At 45.7% G+C, this 21,280-nt stretch overlaps 1 protein-coding gene and 2 long non-coding RNA genes across 5 annotated transcripts; 1 reads left to right on the forward strand and 2 right to left on the reverse strand.

Annotated features, from left to right (window-relative positions):
- Positions 1–206: 206 nt before the first annotated feature.
- On the reverse strand, positions 207–11,889 carry LOC140592486 (uncharacterized). The gene is made up of 4 exons (XR_011992790.1): positions 11,740–11,889; positions 9,783–9,856; positions 9,427–9,515; positions 207–1,400 (listed from the first exon to the last, which is right to left on the reverse strand). It is a non-coding gene; the product is annotated as an uncharacterized lncRNA (long non-coding RNA).
- A 1,545-nt stretch (positions 11,890–13,434) lies between these two features.
- meaf6 (MYST/Esa1-associated factor 6) lies at positions 13,435–18,216 on the reverse strand. 3 transcript variants are annotated; one of them, XM_023821265.2, is made up of 8 exons: positions 18,008–18,216; positions 17,365–17,480; positions 17,190–17,277; positions 17,029–17,074; positions 16,739–16,928; positions 15,662–15,685; positions 14,795–14,828; positions 13,435–13,985 (listed from the first exon to the last, which is right to left on the reverse strand). In XM_023821265.2, the coding sequence occupies exons 1-8, from the start codon at positions 18,095–18,097 to the stop codon at positions 13,977–13,979; spliced, it is 597 nt and encodes a 198-aa protein (XP_023677033.1). In that variant the 5' UTR covers positions 18,098–18,216; the 3' UTR covers positions 13,435–13,976. The 3 variants fall into 3 exon arrangements, with proteins under 3 accessions (XP_023677033.1, XP_023677037.1, XP_023677036.1); XM_023821269.2 differs by lacking the exon at positions 18,008–18,216 and adding an exon at positions 17,681–17,977; XM_023821268.2 differs by lacking the exon at positions 15,662–15,685.
- A 972-nt stretch (positions 18,217–19,188) lies between these two features.
- Positions 19,189–20,609, forward strand: LOC111848887 (uncharacterized). Its single transcript, XR_002839414.2, has 3 exons — positions 19,189–19,255; positions 19,516–19,557; positions 20,105–20,609. It is a non-coding gene; the product is annotated as an uncharacterized lncRNA (long non-coding RNA).
- The last annotated feature ends 671 nt before the right edge of the window (positions 20,610–21,280 follow it).

Here is a 21,280-nt window from a genome sequence, read left to right on the forward strand (position 1 = left end):
GGTGGGGAGGGGGTGAGGTGTAGAACGAGAGCGGGCTGTGAAAGGCAGCCATGGGTGTTGGCTTAGAGGGCTCACGATATGCTCTTGAATCTCCGGCCACAATGGGAAGACTTTCAAAGAGTAAAAAAAAACACCCACCCACCACCCCACAAATGCCTCCCCCCCCAAGAGGCCGAATTGACCTCACCCTGGGAAGCAGTCAGAGCGTGAGAAGGCAGGTCCCTGTCCCTCACTGTGCCAACCTGGCCACTGATTGGCTGCTGTGGCTCGATATACAGTGGCTGGCGCCCAATCAGACGCACAGCTGCTACCCTAAGACCCGGCCGACATGCATCTGTACCAAGTGGTCCTTGGCAGCTCTGGTGGAACACCTAGGTAATACGGAGTGGGACACCTAATTACATGGTGATGTCATTTCCTGTCAGTGCTCCTATGCTGCTTTATATTTACAGAAAGACATTGTCTATCCATCCATCGTCCAACAGTTTATCCATTCCAAGGTCTCAAGGATGAATGGACAGTGTCATTTTAAAAAAGACTTTCATTATAAACTGTTTCTGTCCTTTTAAACACTCATCATACTTTAACTTGCTAATAAATGCAATTCATGGGGCCTGGGTCTCATCTGTGATGCATCAGTTTAATTGCTTTTTTTGTTCTGTTTTGGCCCAAAGCGCTCAGTGTAACATTACAGGGACGTCTGAATCACCATGTACTTTACTAATGATGTCACGGCTGTGGCAATAAATACAAATACCAGTGAAGAAGCAGCACGTTTAATTAGGACCCTGATTCTCCTGAGCCTGGGGGCGGGGGGTCCAGAGTCATGTGACACGCTGGTTCGTTCCCACATGTATCCGTCACACCGTTGGGGTCACAGAGAAGCGGCTCATGGATGGAGTTTTACGGACATGTCCTGGAGGTCCGGTGTGGGTTCGCATACTGGCCTGAAATGCTTCCAAAACCACAACTGTGAACATTCAGTTTTCTGTCCCAGGGGAAAAAAAAGGATTGTTCCCGGCTTTCGGCGTTTATGGACCCAGGTTCAAGGTTGGACAAGACGTTGAAACTTGGGTCTTTATGTTGCATTTTTTTGGAAATTTGATTATGATCTGGAATGTGTTTATTAAACAAATGTTTGCAATATCCAAAAAGAACAGTGAAATCACACATCACAAATCCTGCTATCTAATCCCCAGTTCGGACCTGATTACATCCCCCCTGAGTTTTATAACAAACGAAAGTAAACAAATTCTTGGTCTCCCAGTACAAACAACATTTGTTTGCCGTGTGCTCAGCAGAGCTACTTGTAACACGGCCGCAAAACGAGGAGACGCATGCGGGCATCTGAACGGGCAGCCGTGTGCGGAGGAGCCCGATCCTTCTCAGCGGTGTCGTGCCTGCCAGTTGGAAAAAAATGGCCATTTAGACAAAAAAATCAAATCTTAAAACATTTCTCACAGCAAAAAGGCTGCCCCTGTATCCTGAGGCATCCACATGCAAGCAAGAATTAATGCAAACTAAGTCTATCATGGACCACTGCTGTCCCTGAGTCATTAAATGATACAATCCTAACACCACACTGTTCATCCCACTTCACAGTTTCTTCCAGGAGTTTGATGACAACCCCCCTGTCCCAGAGTCCCTGGGGGGGCAGCCATCAGTCCCTCGAGTGCCGGTCACTGGACTCCGATTGCTGCGAACACAGCAGCCTCTGGAACCCAGAATATATCGGCAAGCATCACAGGGTACTAATCAGGTGGCGGGGGCCGGACATCATGAACCTAACTGGTTCAGTGTGCTGCTGCTCTGTCTGGATCCCCCCCCCCCCAACCCCCCCCAACACGAACGGCTTCCAAGAAACGGCCCCTTTCCCATGTCTTCCTGACTGAAATATAATTAACCCTGTTTTGTGGAGATGCAGGTCAGTGACCTGGCACATTCCCGGGGGGGTAGGGGGGGTGACGGATGCATGATGGCTAGATCATGATGACACAGACTTGAAAGAAGGAGCTCAGAAGCGTCCAATGAACCCGAATCTGAACCCCTCAGATCGGCATACCCCCCCCCTCCCACAACTCACAGCCGTTAAACCCATCATACTCCCAAAACGGCCAGTGGTCATCATCCTGGATTGCTTTGTCCCTCTAGGGTGGAAACCAGGATCAAACCAAGTTGGGGGGGGGGGGGGGTTGATGAGCACCTCAAAAAGACACACAGTCTTGCTCCACACAACACTAAAATACCCCCGTCAGGCCCCATCGACCGCCGGGACAGAGTTAGGGGTGAGTCAACTCGAGATGGAAAACCCCAAATCACCCCCCCCCACAGCCTCCAGGCAGCCAGTCAGAGACCTGCTCAGCCAGGAAATGAGTGGCATTCCCCTACTGCCATAACCAAGGGCCAGACCAGCACACCTGAGGATTAGTCATGATGGCGGGGGCCATATCTCCTGACCTTATCTCCTGGCCCCCAAATCCAATAAATGACTAGAGTGATTCTTCCCCAGTGGGCCCTTGAGCAAGGCCCTTAACCTGCAATTGCTTTGTCCTGGGTGTGACGTTAATCTACATCCAGCCCTGTAAGGAGCTCCTCCAACTTACAGGGAAAAACTTGGGGGTTGGTGGCAGGACTGGCACTCACACTGGTCCATTTGGACTAGTGTGGTGCTGAGGTATCACCTGTCACATGGCTGCACTCAGGTTCTCATCCCTGAGCTGGTTTGTCGTGTGGTGGGTGCAACAACACACTATAATCAGTGCATACTCCTTACACACTGTAATCAGTGCATGCTCCTTACACACTGTAATCAGTGCATGCTCCTTACACACTGTAATCAGAGCATGCTCCTTACACACTGTAATCGGTGCATGCTCCTTACACACTGTAATCGGTGCATGCTCCTTACACACTGTAATCAGAGCATGCTCCTTACACACTGTAATCAGTGCATGCTCCTTACACACTGTAATCAGAGCATGCTCCTTACACACTGTAATCGGTGCATGCTCCTTACACACTGTAATCGGTGCATGCTCCTTACACACTGTAATCGGTGCATGCTCCTTGCACACTGTAATCAGTGCATGCTCCTTACACACTGTAATCAGTGCATGCTTCTTACACACTGTAATCAGTGCATGCTCCTTACACACTGTAATCAGTGCATGCTCCTCCCACTAAGGACACCCAAGGGTTCACTCTCAAAGGTATTACATGGTCACAGTCCAAGTGCACACTGTGCTCATCTCAGTGTGGTGGGGGCACGTGAGAAAACAAGAACTCTGCAGGCTGCAGACATGTGTAATTCTAGCCAGAGGCTGGGGACTGGCGGTAAACTTTACTGTACGTGTGCTTCTGAGCTCCCTGGTTAGGTGAAGAAATGCCCTCCACCCCTTAGGGAATTGGGAGGGGGTGGAAACAGCACAGCAAGGATAGAGGAAGGCTCCTTTGGAGATCAACATCACAGGGTTAATAACTTAATTGTCGTTCCACTCTGACTTTAATGCTAAGTGATTTACCACAGTCACATATAGATTTTTTTTCCCCAAGGGCGAAACTTTGGGCAACAGCTCTGCACAAAGGGGTGCACAGGGAAGGGAGGGACTCACCCTGTTCCAGACAGGCTCTCGGCCAGTATGACCCATTACACTGAAGTATGACCCATTACAGGCTAACGTGATGCCACCTGTCCATGTGCAGAACTGCCAGAGAGCAAAAAGCAGCTTTACGAATGAAAAAAAAAGTACAATACAAGGACAGACTGTGGCAGAGGACTGGACTTCAAAGTTGAGTCACATCGAGAAGGAAGGCCCAAGGAAAGCAGAATGTGCTGTCGCCCGACTGATCACGTGACACTTGGTCAGGTGACTGTTATCCCTCTCTGGGAAGTTCCTCCTCTTCTGCCAGAGGGTTTAGAGAGAAGAGGTTAAATACTTTGAAAGTACTTTTTGGCAAATGTAATAAAAATGGTAGCTTGGCTCCAAACACAGAACAGAGAGAACATGAATTTCACTTAAATAGAATGTAGACCAAACAGTATAAAATGTCATGAATAACTTTGAAAAGCCAACTGTTTCTACAAAAATTATATTCTGCGAGGCATGGCAGTGAATAGCAAAGGTACACAACTTTCAAAAAGCCTGTTTTGTTGTTAGAATGTGAATTTTATCTGGGGAAGCAGTTAATAAACACAGAGAGCGATGCAGCAGAAAGTCGAGACTGACTGTTATCCGAGAGACACCTTAGCCACCACGGCACGGTTTAACGTTTATGCATCTTTGCAGAAATGCAAGCTGGGATCTGGGACCGATCACGACACAAAAGGGTCCCCAGAGCCACTGCAGATCAAGGCCTCACTTTTTACGTCACCCACAATAACTACGCTTCAGGAAGATAAGCTTTCTGACCAGCTTCAGGTGTCTGCTGGCTTGCTGAGGACCCATCTGAACCATGCCATCTTCTAGACCCTGACCTGCCTGCATTTTCATTGACTCTCCCCCCCCCCCACCATTCTTCACTTACCACAGCAACAATATCACAATATTTCGCAAATATATTTTTAGGGAAGGTCACAGATTGTTTTGATTTCCTCTACTGTACTATTTCAGAACATTCCGGCCTTAAAATCAAGAATATAGCTCTTTTGACTCCGGAAATTATATTATAATGAAATTTAATAAATTCCTTCATTTGAAGGCTCCTAGCCAGATCATTTTGTTTGCTATGAATGGTTAGGGAGTCATTATTTACAAACAAAACATACTATATCTGAAGTGGCTTTTGTTAATAAATGATTTAATGTCTGCTTGCACTTAAAAGTATTTAACTCGTCTGGACTTGTGACCAGGGAGTTCCACAGCGTGACTGTGATGAGCAATAATATAATATGTTGGAAGCATTTTAGCCACAATTTTTGTTTGAATGGGGTTTTGAAATATATTTAAACATGTTACAGTAAATAACACTTTACTGATGCTTTCTCACAGACACCAAAGGGTCCTCCACCAAACAGACATTTTTGAGAGCTTCTTTTCGTAGGTTTAGTGAGGAAATAGTCAGGAATTACGTCTCTCACTCAGCCGTAGCAACAGTTTATCTGTGTATTTAATCTCGATCTGCTCTGTGTCACACGTCTCGTGTGATAAATTGCCACTTTAACAGCTTATCAGATATATCCATGTCAGTGTCTGAACACCGAGAGACACACCTGGACAACTTGAGCCACGTATGTGGCTGGTGAAATGGGTCGTGTTTCTTTTAGTAATGGAATAATCATATTACAGCGGCAGAGTGGTCCACAGCATCCGGCCTTTGTAACTATGCTAATAAAATGTCGACTGACGATTAAATTCTTCAAGATGAAAGTCAGTCAAAGTTCAAGTTCCATAATCTCAGTCTAAGTCTCCTAGGGACTGATTCCACTGAATCTGTGAGCAAATGAGAAACGCGGTGACATTTGTATCATCTGGCCTTAATTTGACATTTCCATCCCATATTCATCATGGGATGCACAGCAGGGCGCCCCCTGTAGGGGACATCAGCAAATGTCACATACTCTAAGGCCAATTTAGAGTTCCCTGGCTCACTTTATCTATAATCTGTGGACTGTTGGGAGAACTACAATGCCCAGACATACAAATTACTGTAATGCTAAGCCAACAATTCCACCACCCCTGACTCATCAGCACACCAGCAGGTAACAGGAGTATTGTGGGATGTTCCACTTAGTCTTCAGTCCAATATAAATATTTGATTTCCAATAAGTTTACTTCAGCTTATCGAAAGCCTGACAGAACCATTTAACCCAGATAAGAAGATTCCTCAGATGTTGTCCCACCACGTAGAGGGTTCAGTCCCCAGCCATAAACTGCGAAAGCCACTCAGGAGAAAAGAAAGAATGAATGCATTTCCCAGGGTTTTATTTTTATGTTGTCATCATTAATCCCTGAAATAACCACTCACAGATAAGTGTCTCGTGTTGTAAAGCCCATCACCATGGCGACTTGACCATACAGCCATCAATCAGTCAGACCCAACAGGAGTTAGTGATTTCAGACAGAGAGTGCTAAGGGGTTTCAATGTGTACAGAGACACCGACACACAAAAGGTGTGTCTTTCCAGAGAAAAAACACAGAAATCAAAACACAAACAGTCCCTCTGGACACACGGTCAGGTGCTGGAGCATAAGCAGCCCGAATGGCATAATGCCAAAGCCAACTAATCCTTACTGTAGCCCCACTAAAAAAAGAGGCCGTTCTGAACAGCTATAGTGTGGTGTCTTTCTCTGAAATCGGGTAAAACTGCACGTGTAAATCAGCAACATCTCCATTTCTGCACAAAAAAATTAATTTACATCAAAAGCAGGATGCTGGTTATAGTTTTACAAATCACAACCGAGGTAATACTTCACAGCTGTGGTGTATCAATCATTTTTCCGATCACAAAATACAAGCGGGCTGGGACTCTCGTGACCCACGGAGTAGCTGTCTGGTAGGAGTACTGGAGACAAGCTGTGGTCTGCTCAACTGACATCTGTGGGCTGGTGTTTAATGGAGAGGGTTTGGCTACTTTCACTGCGCTTGCTCTCTAGTTTCCATCCTTCTCCTCCTTCTTCTCCTGACCTCAGGTCACGGAGTTCTTTCAGTGGACAAATAAGGGCTCCAGCACAGGACCAAGATCCGGATTTTGCCCCCCCTCCCCATGATCTGTCCAGATTGTTCTGGTTTTCAACATACGAGCTGCAGCCAAACAACCCCCCCCACCCCCCCCCACCCCCCAGTGAGGCCAGCTAACGTCACCTTGACGGTGGAGGCTGCTCATCCAGGCTCGGCGACCTGCGTTTCGTCACGATCGCCACGTAAGGCGATCTGGACGGGAGCGTCGGCTGGGGGGGGGACAGGGGGTAATGACCGGAAAATCGAAAAGTGCCCAGGAAACATCTGTCATTCCCGAGAAGTAAAACCGTGGCCAAAACCTGACAGCCTGACATACGCACGCCGCTCCAAAGTGGGCAGACAGAGGGGCTTTAATGTCAGACTTCCTGCAGGATGTCCGCCCTTAACTCCAGGCAGAAGTGAGGACTATGATGTCATTAAATTCTGACGTCAACAATCTGGGTTCATTAAAGTGAGGTCACTGGCTTGGATAAGCTACATGTCTCCTCCAGGGGGCACTGTGACGCTAAAACAAGGCGGCGATGAGACACAATCCACATGAATGGAATGGGGAGACTCCCACATTCCCAGCACAAAGACGCCAGTCATGGATACAGATTATGTCCATACTAGAAAAATGGGATGAAAAATGGGCACCACCAGGCAAACTCAACTACCCAGCTGTTATTTATCACTCTGAAATGGGGAGGGGTTCACCATATCCACTATCGTCCTCCATGATGTTGATTTCGCCTACAGACACTGACCAGGCCGGAGCCTTTTGCAGCGAAAGATTTCCCTCATTAAAAGAAAAGTTGGATGACATATATAAAACACAGAAATAACTCAGGTCGAACCCAAAGCACATAAACATAAGCCATATGAGTAGAGGACTAGTTTCTCCGTGACCTGCAGTGCTGCTTTTGCGTTTTACACAGACCTCAGCCTATGAGTGGCAGTAACTATCACCTGACCTTATTGCAAATGACGGAGGACAGCTTACAAAGCATTTTGAACAAACATGGTCTGGACTCGCTGATGATAGTGCATGCTCTGACTTCACTCCTAATTTATTTCCTGCTTTTGTGTGACTCTGGTTTGAAATGTGTTCATTTCAATGCAAAAAAAAAAATCACATGAATTTGCACTGAGTGAGAAGCATGTGTCACACAGGAGTGTCACCCAGAGCCGGCGGCTCTCGTACGAGACGTAGGGGCATGACTGTGTGGGAGTGTAACCTGAGACACGTAGCTAAGGCCTACGCCAAAACGGACCAGAGAACCGAACGCGAAAAAGAGTCCGTTACCAAAAAACAAGGCTGAGTCATAGCTGGCGTTGCGCTGGGCCGGCCGCGTTTGCATGACTCGCAGTGAGCAGGCAGCGGTTCGCACCCGAGCTCCCGCCCTGGCCAACCATGGAGAAGCATAAGCGCTCCCCTGTAGACAGCTAGCCGTCCCAGAAGGCCCACAGCTGAACTCCAGCAGATGAGGGGGGGTCTTAGTAGCACTATTTACTCTCTCTGTCATTTGTTTACCATCCATCCTGTGGTGTGTAAACTACACGGGCACTTGAGAACATTTCACAGCAGACTCTGTCAGGCCCTGAACTGGGCCCAGGGCCACCCCTCGTTTAGGAAGCCCAATATGGAAGCAGCCGAGGCCACTTTCGGCCTTTGCTCGGCTCCTGGACGCCTCATGGAACACCTCCTGCAGGGTCACGGCCATGCAGCCATATAACTGAATCACTAGCGGAACGCTCGCCGAGTCTAGATTCAGCCAAGCTACAGGTATTAGTGTTTATTAATGCACTCAGATCAAATGGCTGCTAAATAACTTATTACAAATAATTTCACTCGACTCGTGATTTAAGAATAAACAACGTTATATAATGGAGAATATTTTAAGTCAGTTTGTGGAATTCACCTGCCGTGAAGAACAACCCAGAACACAGTGAAACGCGAACATGACACCAGCTTGCGCTGGCTGTTGAGCAGCGCCCTCTGGTGGTGAACTGAATGTAAACATATTAAAACACAGAACAATTTCAAATCTAAATTATTAACGTTAAAAATATATATGCATTTTTTGATTTTCAGTAGGACACAGAAGAAGAGTTAAGATGTAACAGGCCCTCTAAAGCTGTTTCACATTAACATTAGTGACACATGCATGATTATAGGAGGCTGACCAATCAGCACACAGCAAGAGCTCAGTGCTTAAGTGAAATCCAGGTCCCTTTACTTTAAATGGTGCTTTACAAACCCTGTCTGAGCTCATAGTGCCCCACCCCCCGACATGGATTAGGTGGTCATCCTAGTTTCCATGGACCTCTGACTGGGCACGTAACTTCATGACTTCATTTCTATGTGTGAAAAAGCTAAAAGTTTGTTGCTGTTGTGTGCGCATTGTTTTCTGTATCATTGTTTGCAATGTAAAGTGTCCTTGAGTGTGAGAAAGGTGCTATATAGGTAGAACTTATTATTATTATTATTTAAAACAAAATGCCAGGGTCTCTGGTCCCTTACCAGCTCTCTATAGAGGAGATGTGAGCTATAGCAGGCTACTTTCCCTAAACCATGGGTTACAGACTTGGTGTACATCTCTTTATTAATAACTGGGACCTATTCTGGGAATGACCTGACTTTTATATGTGGGATGGTCCCCATCCTGGTTGGGGACTATCATTTATGCAGATATTTTACCTGCTTGACTAAGAGCACCACCCAGACCTCAGCCTTGCCATATTAAACCAAGACTGTTCATTCTCCCACCTTTAGCTCATGTCTGGCTGTGACCCAGATGCTCCGTGACACGGCATCCCCTAAATCCAGCAGCTATGCAGAAACAGAGTTGAGCGAGCCTAGAAGGAATATAGGAAGTGTTATTAGACCAAGACTTAGACCGAAACGATCCACTGGGGGCTAATGTGTTAATACCAATTCCACTGATAAGATAAAATGAGCCACAACATAAAACCACCATAAAACGCTGAAAATTACTGAACGTTCCCTCTTTAGGAAATAATCTCCTGTCAATGAGCTGGTGCTGGACACTGGTGCAGACCTGTGTTTTTTAACTGAAACCCGACTCAGACCCACAGACACTATACCTCTTGTTGAAGCCTCACCTGATGGGTTTAGTTTCGTACAGAAACCACGTGACTCTGGGCGTGGAGGCAGCCTGGCGGGTATTTTTTACTCACTGTAAAAAACCGAACCCAAAATTATAGAAGATTTTACAACATTCTAAGCAATACTACTTCACAAGGTGTCTGACCTGCCCATTTATTAGTGCTGTAGTACTAATAGACCGGTCTCGAGACCAATTTTTTGTGGTCTCGACTCTATTTAGTCTCGGTCTTGTCTTGGTCTCGGACATAGGGGAAAACTGCACATCCTCACAGAACAGTATCATTATTTATTACGCGCCTCAATTCACATGCAACCAGTCAGATGCATCCATTTTAAAAACGTTACATTTTATACATTTTCTCAGCGGACACTGCCAGTGCGTCACAGTCCACACACATCATACACATCGCATCATAGCGACGTTGGCAAAGAAATGTCCGCAAAGTCCATAGCATAGTTATAATTCAAATAAATTAGGTATTTTACATTGATTAGAAAGCACGGTCTTGGAGGTGCAAGTCAATCTGGAGGCTCATTCTCTTCAATTCAAAGCAAAGGATCATTACATAGCTGTATTCATAACTTACCCGAGGCCTCTGTCCCTGGTATAAGAGACTTAATATGAACATCTTTCTGGTACATCCCATCTCTTTCCCTTGACAAGGTCTGATAAAATGGTTATAGGAGAGGATTGCTGAGAATATTATTTTCCATCAGGCCTTGTAACTATGACAAATCTGGGAAAATTTAAATGAGAGACATATGGACACATGGACAATATAATTGAAAAGATAACATGAATTTGATTTAACGAGTAATGACACTTTACAGCAATGCCTTTTTTCTCTACATTTGATCTGAGTAATGTGATGTCGATTCTAGCCCTAGTTTGTTTTTGGTCTTGGTCTTGGTCTCGACCAGTCTTGGTCTTGGTCTTGCCTTAGTGTGTCTTGGTCTTGGACTTGGTCTTGGTACCCTCAAGTCTCGGCAGTGTCTTGGTCTTGATACCCTCTGGTCTCGGCAATGTCTTGGTTTCGGTTTGACTACAACACTACCATTTACAGTATATTCTTACGGTATACCTGGAACATATACTTTGTTTCTGACTGAATTCGGGTAAATTCTTACTGACTTATTCATTAACTTAGACAATATCATAATACTTGGAGACTTCAATATACATTTGGACATAGAGACTGATGCTTTCAGCAAAAGTTTCCTATCCCTCCTGGACTATGATGAATGTTACCAACATGTAATGGGACCAACAGCATGTGCACAACCACAAACTAGACATGATTATCACTCGCAGAATTTATGTTCACCACGTATTTGTGTGTCCATTGAATAAGTCCTTCTCTGACCATTTTCTAATCACCTTTGTGATTCAGCCACCCTGTTCTTTCATTCTACCTTTCATTTCTTTGTCTTTTCTTTTCCCTGTTTTTGTATTATTCTGAGCTCTATTTTGATGAGCTAACGCAAAGCGTAAAGCACAAAGCGCAACTTACATTTATAGGCGGCGGATTACTATTACGATGGAGCTTCTGCCCTTTGCATTGCCCGGCAAGCCAGATCGCTTTTCGGCCGAGGAAACGAGGTGAAAAGGCATGAGCACGTCATTACTGGAGCAGCACCGTTCCACCTAAGCTTTTCGAGGTAAAGCAGGCGTGGGACGAGGTAACAGCGTGTGTCCCCATTGTCCGGCATCACCAGATCTTCTGCGCAGTGGCGAAAGAGGTATAATGATCTCAGTAGACGGGAAAGCCGCTGGGAAAAGGACACCTAATTATGCTTGTGAGTTTTTTTATTTTTATTTTGGGTGTGCAGTTCGCAAAATATAAATAAAAATGCAATCTTTGTTCAAACAGAACAACCTAGTTTCAAGGCGTTTTAATAAATAAAAGGCAATAGGGCTGATATTTTTCTACTCTTACAATTTAGATTCCTTACCAGGCTACAGACGATTCAGCTCTTCTGCCAGCTTATCCATCCTTGCCCGCGCTGCTGCTGCCGCAGCGCATGCAGTTCAGCATCACACTTTCCAAAGTCCTCTAATGTGTCCTTATTTATGTCCAACATACATCCATCATGCATGGCAATGTTACGCTATGCCACAAAGAATCCTGCCACCTTGTGAGGGCTGCATTTTCAGCAATCAAAATGTGCTCAACTTTGATAATAAACTCGAAAGGTTCTTTAATCATTTGTTCTTTATTTAATATTTAGCCGTAATGCTTTTCTTTTGGTGTTTCATTAAATTGTATGATTACGTGAAAGGATGTACTCTATAATAAAACAAATTTAGATTAAACAAAATAACAAAACACCTCAAGGGCATAACCTGCCCCGTAACAAACGTCTAAACTGCGCCGCTAAAATACCATTTAGCAATGCGCCACTGGCTTTAGAGGTGGTTTTTGCTGGTCGAAAGTGCAATGACATTGTGCTGCCTTAAGATAGCAACGCACCGACAATACACCCAGCCACTCCTATGAGCGGAAAGACGGTGGGAAACAATTTGCTGTTTTGACGTGCGTTGTGCTCTGTGCCAGTGGAAAATAGGGCTCTCTGTCTTAATTATGTTAAAATACATCACAAGACACCTTGGAGCAACTCTGTTGTAAACGGTGGTATATAAATTGAACTGAATGACTAACAAAGCAGTGACCATACAAGGAGTCACACAGACTGTCCACCAAGACATACATCCAGCCTGACCAAATGCATGAGTGTCGATGTCAGTGATCCACGTCAGGGGATGTCCACTTCAGGCAATTGAGCTCAACATTTTCCAAGAACCGGGAATGTTTCACCGGCCACAGACTTCGCTGCCAAGCTCGAGCGGTTTAACCTGTGGACAGATTTCACTCCTACGCTGCGGCGGTTTTTAACTAAACAGGAAGAGTCCGGTAAATCACAGGTTGACGGCATGACATGCTGCAAGGGCACAAGACCCAAAGCTAAAGAGGAACACGCCTTTGGGTTTAAAACTAACCCACCAAAATGTAACGGTTTCCTAACAGCCCCAGGCATATCGGACCAGCGCCAAGCCCAGCCATAAGAGCAGCAGATACAGCCTCACAGCAGAGACCCCGCCTCCAGGAAGCCGACCAGCACTGTGTTAGCCAGATACCACAGCACTCTCCCCCGTCATTTAAACCAAAGTGTAAAGTTTGTGTACTTGGACTTTGTGCCCCCAAATAAACATCAAAATGTTCTGGGTTGGTCCAGCTGTCATCAAGGTGATCACTGGCGTTTCCCCAGTTACGATTTTGTCAGACTTTGCAGGTGCCAAGGGCATTTCCAGTGCTAGGAAAGAGGAGGTTGCTGGGTCAAATGCCAGAAGAGCTCATCTTACATTATTTAGGCTTTTAAACGTAGCAAAACCCCCATCAATGGGGCAGACTTTGTCCACCGGAAAATGCCAGGCAGAGCCCAGGTACCATCTGGTGTAAAACCTTGAACTGGAAGTGTGAATTTTTTTAATCCACTTTAGCTCATCCAAATTTTGTCTTAAAACGAACTAGCATTTCTCGAAAATGTTAGAAAATTGCAATCTTCACCATCCTTTTGCCAGTTAAGAATTGCCCCCCCCACCCCAAGAAAAAAAGACCACGAAATTAATGGGCCGTGACACACAATAGCTAGGCATTTACATATTTTATTTCTTACAAATCTTTCACATTTACAAAACAAACTTTTTTTTAAAAAAAAACCTAGTCATCGGGCAACTACAAAGACAGATGTTTTTTTTTTTTTTAAAAAAAAAAAAAAAAAAAAAAAACATAACACATTAAAACACCATTAACAATCACATCAAGAAAGAGAGGGGAAAAGGCTGTACAACGTTATCAATGTCACAGAACAGACAAGACGCGTGCAGACACTCCTGCCACACGCTGGGAGAGGCTAATGACCAGCGCCCAAGGGGTTACACTCGAGCACCAGCAGTCACACTAAGTAGGGGACACAGTGACGTCCGTGAGGGGCATGTATAAATCTCTGGAGGGTGGGGGAAATTCGCCTTCTTAGGTACCTAAGGTGGGATTCCAAAGAGCAGGGGCAAATGGCATTTACCAACTTTGTCATTGTCCATTTGACTCTGAGTGGGGGGTGGGGCAGGGTGCCTTGCCCCTCCGGCCCACTCATCCTCATGCTGCTCCAGATAAGTCTACTGGGTCACCAGCCTAGTACTCCTGCAGGTTTCAGGGGAGACAAAATGAGAATTTAGGCATTGCTCAGCTGGGCTGTTTTCAGGTCACCGAGGCTGGAACTGGTGGCTTTATGCTTAAAATTGTCACTAACGCTTGGGGATAGTGCTTCACAAAGTGGGCCTAACATGTACTGCAACTGCCCTATCTAGCTGAAGCTCCTGAACCCGACCTGCTTTTGAAGGAGACTGACGATGGTTACGGGTCTGAAATGCTGCGTGTGACGTGCCAGCAACAGTCCGCCCGCCTGTGTGGTCCAGCTTCACAAACAGCCATCCATATGAAGGTCAGGACCACCTACTCATCCCCTTTAACAGGCGCCAATCCTCATCAAAAACTGACCTCTCAGATTAAACTGTGACGGGTCAAGACAAGGGAAGAGTTCCCTGAACCCTCAAAAAGGCTCCTTAGCACACCTCAGGGTCCCAGGAACTGGGGCTGCCTAGCTTGTTAGCTTTACGAATCTTGCTGTATTCTCGTAATTGGTCACGTGACCTTCATTATAACCAATAGAATTTGATTGCATAAATGCATATGAAGCTCAGCTAAAGCTGCCGTTTTGTGCAGAGTGTTAATGACTCTGCTATTCTGACAGGTAACAGGTTAATCAATCTGGATTCGTCATTACAGCAACAGCCTACAAGTGATAAGTAGGTACATTCTTCATTAACCCCCCCCCCCCCCCGAGGTTAAAATGTAAAACCAATATGTCAAATGTGTACAGTGGCATCAAGTCCCATTTGAACAGATTTTAAAAGATACTGGTGAATCCCATAGCCGCACGATAAACTTACAGGTCTTGGTTTTTTGTTCATCTTCAGGTCGATTCTACAACAGAATGGGAAACAGAAACGCTGTTTGTTAAGCTGCTCCGTGAGGGAGGAAAAAAAAACAAAACAAAAAAAAAAGACGGACGAAAGCAAGGCTTCCTGTCGGTTGCCATGGTGCCCACAAGCATTGGCACGGGCCACAGAACACACCGGCAAGTCTTTGGGTACTTAATGGAAGCCCCAGAGTGACAAGAAGATCTGCGTTTTTCCCCTACCCACATCTCCATAAACCATCGTGGCAAGAAGAGGAAGAGGAGGAGGAGAAGTGTGGGTAGAGGAAAAAAGCAGAGGCCCGCATCGTTGCTAATGGAAACCATGCCTCGGAAACGGACAACGGATCAGTAACTTGGAACGACCAGGGGTAAGCCTTTTGTCTTAAACGTTGTTCGTAATTCTGTAGAATTTTAACTTTAGGACAGTTAGTCTTCTACCGGGAATCAAATGTTCTCTCAAGGAGACAACAAGCAGTCACCTGGATCTGTATTAGTGAGGGCACAGTGAGGCTCAGAAAACCCACTATGGGCGGGGTCATGTGCTGTCAATCATTGACTGGTTCAAGGCCTTACTGGCTGCTTTGTTCACTCCCAATGAGTTCATCCAACCCGCAGCTGATGGCACTCCACAGTGCCATTCGGAAACTTGGCCACCACCCCCAATCTGTAGCCAACGCTTAAGAGAAAAGGCTGAGGGTCTGAGGCGCTGTACGCAGTCACGCGGGAGCGGCGAGCGGGGCATGGAACTATGCTAGGGAGGCGAAGGGCAGGGCAGATGGAGGCGATGGAGGAAGCCACATGACACAGCACGAGAATGGAATTCAAATTCAGAACTTACTCAAAGTCATAGTCAAAAATCGGGCTGATAGCAGAGTTAAGGGAAGGGGGGGAGGGGGAGTGGGGGGGGGGGGAAGAGATCAGCACAAATTAATACAACAGCCGCGGACGGCAACTGCAGCACTGTGACAAGGCTACGACACAAAGCACTACAAACGGCACACAGGACGGTCTCTGGATTCTCCTATGTGTGGATGTGTGTGTGTGTGTGTGTGTGTGTGTGTGTGTGTGTGTGTGTGTGTGTGTGTGTGTGTGTGTGCGCGCGCGCGCGCGCGCGCGCGTGAGGGATGTTAAGAGGTCAGCCACAGAAGGGCTCAATTAAGGAACACTATATAAAATTTGAAAACCACATTTAAATGGTGATGCAGAAATAAACTTCGCAAAACCGCTGAAAGGATTTCACAGGCGACACAGGCTGCTGTGAACATGGTGGAGATTTATTTTATTTCAGAAACTGGCTACAGACACCATGTCCTGAGAAGAACCTTCAGATCTCCCCCATCAGAACCAGGCACTTCTACACATTAAACAAGAAACGCTTGGGGTCTTATTTGGGAATGACACCAGTGAAATCATTATTTACTATTCTTTCTAATGTAATCACACCTGCCTTCTGAGAAATTCAGTGTCATTTACTTTCTGGCATTTTAAATGCAAATCCAGCCTTTTTTTTCTTCCAAATTGAAACAAAAATCAATTGTTCTCTGGCACATGGAGGGGGGGGGACTGGATGTTCGGGTTGGCAAAAATTAGAGAAGCTAGAGACCAGAGATAGGAGGTGGGAAGTACAAATGACTAGTCCACAGGTTTGTAGTACTTTGGCGGTAAGACACCCAAACAACTGCTGCCCCCTTATAAACTTACCCAAATCCACTATAAGGGAAAATAAAACAAGATCAACTGACGACAGAACAACAAAAAATTAATTCAACTACAGAACAAATTCTCAAACCCAAAAACTGGTTTGAAAGAACAGGAGAAAAAAACTGGAAGAATATAAACATCCAACATATCCAACCTGACCTATCAATCCTAGGTGGCAGGGTGGGGGCAGGATCAAGGCTGTGGAGAGGGGTACCTGTGCCGGTTCTTGTTTTTCCGTTTCTTGTGGCTGCCATGATGGCTCCCTGCAGAGGACGAGGCCGCCTTCTGCGGCTTGACACCCTGCATTGCTCCGTCCACATCCTCTGCATCCTCTTGGCTTGGCTCGTTCTCCTGGTTCTGAAAGTCTGGCGAGTTGTCACTCTCTGTCCCGCTCCCTGGCTCACCTGTGAAGGGGGGGGCGTGAAGTGGAGGTCAGTCGGCTGTCTGTGATCGAACCCCCCCCCCCAGACACACACACACGGGCAGCAGAACACTGACACTCACGCTTCTCTATAAGCTGATCCTGGATGCCCCCCAGAGCACTGACAGCCTGCAACATCAAAAAGAAGACAGGAGAGGTCTTTGGGAAACCTTAGGGACATACAAAATGGGCCACGCTTTAATTTGCGGTATGGCGACCAAATGAGCACAGCGGGCCCACCCACCGCCACAGAGGTGACGGAGGATTTGCTGAACAGCCGTTCGGCTTCCTTGAACTTGCGGTTCCTCCGATCATTCTTGCTGTTGGAGTTCCTAGGTGAGAGGAGACACAGCCAGCGTGAAACATGTTCGCTTTCAGCATGTTGCCCATACAAGTAAGCCTATTGACAGGAGCCTTACTTCTGGTTGGTGAGGTAGCGGTCCCATCCTCGGATGATGTTACCATACATCTGAGTGTCTTCCAGGTAACTTCCCTCAAAAGCATAGATCTGCCTCTCAAGGTTGGCGAGGGTCTCCTGTAATGAGCCAATAAACCGACGTGGTAGAGTAAGTGGCATGGAATCCCTCTCGGGCTGCTATTCAGTTTTCATACCGGTCAGATTCACACTGCGATTCTCTGCTGCACTGCCTTTGTACACGTAAAGCACTATACACCAACCTTTACTGCATAATATAAAGACGTCAGATATGTTTTAAATACGAGCTAAGAACTGACCATCAGGCACGGCATTTAGCTCGCTACCGCGAGAACAGCGCTAGGCCGCTGCGAGTCGTATTCGCACCGGTCTTTCCTAAAGACGGCATGCCGGGCGAGAGCTCCCTCGGGCCCCGTCGGCCGCGTCCCTGGCGCCTGCGCCGGAGACCTATTCACGAAGGCGCTCTACGCAGTTTTCTACTACACGGGAAATTGGCCCATAGACGCGAGGTTACGCTACTGACGCTTCCGCTGTGCTCGACGACACAGCCGCCGTTTCATCAGCGGAGGCCTCCAGCTCGCCCAAGCTAACATTCGCAAGCTACGGGCTATCGGCGGGTTTGCTACCGCAAGCTCCTGTTTCCTCTTCACCAGTTCCGTGAGCTCCCGACGCGTATCGGGAATCTGAGGTGGAGTAGCTTTGGTGTGCATCGCCATACTGGATGTAAAAAATGTAATAAAAAATTAACCGAGCAGACCGAGAACGCGCCTGCGAATGGAAAGTCCAGTGGCGTTCCAGCCGCTCACCACAAGGGGGTGATACATGACAAACGTCGGACGTCTATTGCGTCCCTTTGTTACGCAAGGAGGAAAGTAATTAAATATTCATTAGATCTTTCAACCAATAAGGACTGACGATATTCTGACTATTCTTTTAATATTTTGATATAATATTTATGCTCCGTTTGGCAAAATTAATATAACCAAACAGACAATGTCATTCATGAGACGCCTCCTGCTATGATATGTGATTTGAAAGGGGTGGATATTAGTAAACAGCCATCAAGAGCACAATTAAAATAAAATCGTAATTTATAACATTCTGAAGTTAATTATATTGGATGTTTGAGGTGGTGGATCGCACCTGTGAGGTGCCGGAGCGCAGACTGCTCTGAGCCAGAGGTCCAGTAGTTCAGCTGGACTTAGCCCTACCTGCATGTTACCTGAAGCTCCAGGATAATCTCGACGTTGTACTTAATTACCAATTTGGAAAAACAGATGAAATGATATCACAAATATTTCTGCATTATAAGTAGAATCAGTAAATGTGATGTTGCTTAAAATGCGTTATTGTTACTAAAGACAGATCCGTATGTATGACGTCATCGTGGTCTCTAATACTTTACAAATTAACCACTGGGTACGCCCAGTAAGAAATGACAGTACAATCACACACTATGGTCAATTTATTACAGAAGACCAGGGAGAATATTAATCATTATTGTTTTCTTCCCGTTATCTCGAGATCACGACTTCTTTTACTCGTGACCCCGAGATATTTTTCTTGTGACCCTGTCATAACAAAAGTTATCTCGACATCACGTCTTCTTTGTTTTTCTGATGTGGTGATATAGATGCCTGTCGTTCACTTGTGCGTGCCACAGCATGAGCACAGGAGAGTGAAGTCAAATAAACTTTCTATTTACTATTATTGATACTTAATTAATTCCCATGGGGCTCCGTAGGTGAGAGAGCTGGTGCCCATTGAGTTGGGGGTTAAAGGCCGTGATCAAAGACCTAATCTCAGGCACAGAAGCTTATCGGGGGGGGGGGGTTGCCGGTGAAAACCCATAGTCAGGAAAGGGAAAGAGAAATGTAGGCCTACTCATTTGTGTTGTGTTTCTTGGAAATATCAAAGTACATTACATATCCCAAGTAAATTTATATAAATTTAGAAGTAAAATTTTCAATAATCCGATTTCATTTTATTAAATATTTCAAAATTAAATATACAATGAAAACATTTTACTTGTGTCGTCATCTCTGCGCGTGCAAGGTCCACGATGAAGAGCTAGTGAGAGGAAAAATGAATGAGAAAATGAAGAAACGTTAACAAACGTCTTTTTTTTTACCAGGGCTGCTCTCTCCGGAAAACAGACTCAGGGCTGGCATTGATGGTGAGTTAGTATTGATTTTCGTTTGTGTTGTATGCTGTTTAAGGTTGAATTTTGCTCTTAGTCGGCTTTATTTAGCTTAACATGTCAGAAATATGGCAACTGCTGTCCGGTACGTGTAATCAAAAAGGTTGGGAATCCCTGGCTTAACCTACCGAACCACAGGCTGAACCCTATCTATGGCTTTGGAGAAAATCTGAGATTGGGAGGAGTGGGCACGATTTAATTTAAGCACCAAGGTCTGTTTATTGGGAGAGACAAATAAATTAAATAATCAGTCTTACTCAAAATGTATTGTTTCTGTCCATTACTTCTGTTAACTATCTAGTGGAGACGTAGTGAGTAGTAATCTTTAGACTACCTAGCAGTCTATGACTGTCCTCTCTATGGAACAAATGTTAGAATTCTTTAACAGCTCATTGTAACGCTTCCTTTAATTGGAAAATTCATTCAAAGCTTTAGTTGCCATATTTGTCCTCAAGTGACGAGCACTGATATGATAATTGTCCAGCGCTGACAGGAATGCTGCTGTTTCTGCTTGTGACGGCAGGGCGGGCAACTTTGGTCACCTGGCAGGAGTGAGATTTTCCGACTCTGGGCCTGAGTGCGACTTGGATGGACATATCTAGGAAAGCTGGTGGAAGAGGTGTTGGCATAACCAACAGGGAAGCTTTTCCCATCGTCTGGGTGGATCGCAGTTGCAGCGAGGGGGACACTTTGCTGTAAAAATGGTAATGAATGAAATGTAAAAGTTCAGCCGGCCTTGAGAACAGCCCTAACTAGACAGATGTTGATATAAATTTGGTATTATTATTGACAATTAAGCATTATTATATGTTTCATTTAAAGCAATATCAACCTGCAGGTGCTGTTTTTATTTTCTTAATATCTTTTGTATTTATTTTTTCTTTTTTTGCAATTTTGGTGTCATCCAGCAGGGGGCAGTATAAACTTATAAATAGTTATTCCTCGAGCCAACGCCTGCAGTTAGGAATGGTGGGCTTGTCCCAAAGGAAACCACTTTCTGAGATTCATTTTAATATGTCATCACCTTAAGCCCCCATAAACAGCTTTGGGCTATGCTGAAATGTCATCTGAGGCTGTCTTGAGTGTGGGCCTCGTATACCCCCCCCCCCCCCCATTCTTGTTAATTTGTCCACTGAAGCTGTTCAGTGGCCTTGTGGGTAGTGTCTTGGAGGGGTTCTTAGTTCCGAAAGATGTTTATCAGAGCCTACACGAGACGTGTCTGTTCTGCTTGTCGGTCACCACTCGAAGCTGGTCTGGGCTCTTGCCCCAGATTCCACTCTGTGTGTGTGTGTGTTTTGGGGGAAGGGTTCTCTGTTGGATCCTTCCCAGTTTTCTGTGATGGTGTCTGGATACACTCTGGGTTTCTGGGGTCTCTGGGCTTCCATTCCTCGATATTGGTACGAGTTGTTTTCCTGGTGTGTTGCACCTGCCAACGGCCCACTGGGGGTGCAGTCCCTTGACCTCCATGACTTATTTTTAGCAAATGATGCGCCGATTAAATCAGATTTGTTAATTATAGAGGAATCATGGCTTCCACACCCCTGACCACATAATGCCATGTCTTATGGCACATTGTATTACCTGGGCTTTTGGCTGCCAGCTTGCCTTGACTTCAGCTTCTGGGCCATACAGCCACTCTACCCACCTTGTTCCAAACAGGCTAAAGGGAAACGGGGAAAACATGTTTGAGGTTCATCTA

Source organism: Paramormyrops kingsleyae, chromosome 9, assembly GCF_048594095.1.
Source record: "Paramormyrops kingsleyae isolate MSU_618 chromosome 9, PKINGS_0.4, whole genome shotgun sequence".
Taxonomy (NCBI): Eukaryota; Metazoa; Chordata; class Actinopteri; order Osteoglossiformes; family Mormyridae; genus Paramormyrops; species Paramormyrops kingsleyae.

Bases quoted from the DNA above. Each gene is read 5' to 3' on its own strand.
- meaf6 (XM_023821265.2), bottom strand. From the start codon at position 18,097: ATGGCGATGCACACCAAAGCTACTCCACCTCAGATTCCCGATACGCGT. The intron at 17,075-17,189 runs GTGGGTGGGCCC...TTGATGTTGCAG, and splicing joins CCTCCGTCACCTCTGTGGCG to GCTGTCAGTGCTCTGGGGGG. The intron at 14,829-15,661 runs GTAAGTTCTGAA...ATTCTGTTGTAG, and splicing joins ATTTTTGACTATGACTTTGA to AATCGACCTGAAGATGAACA.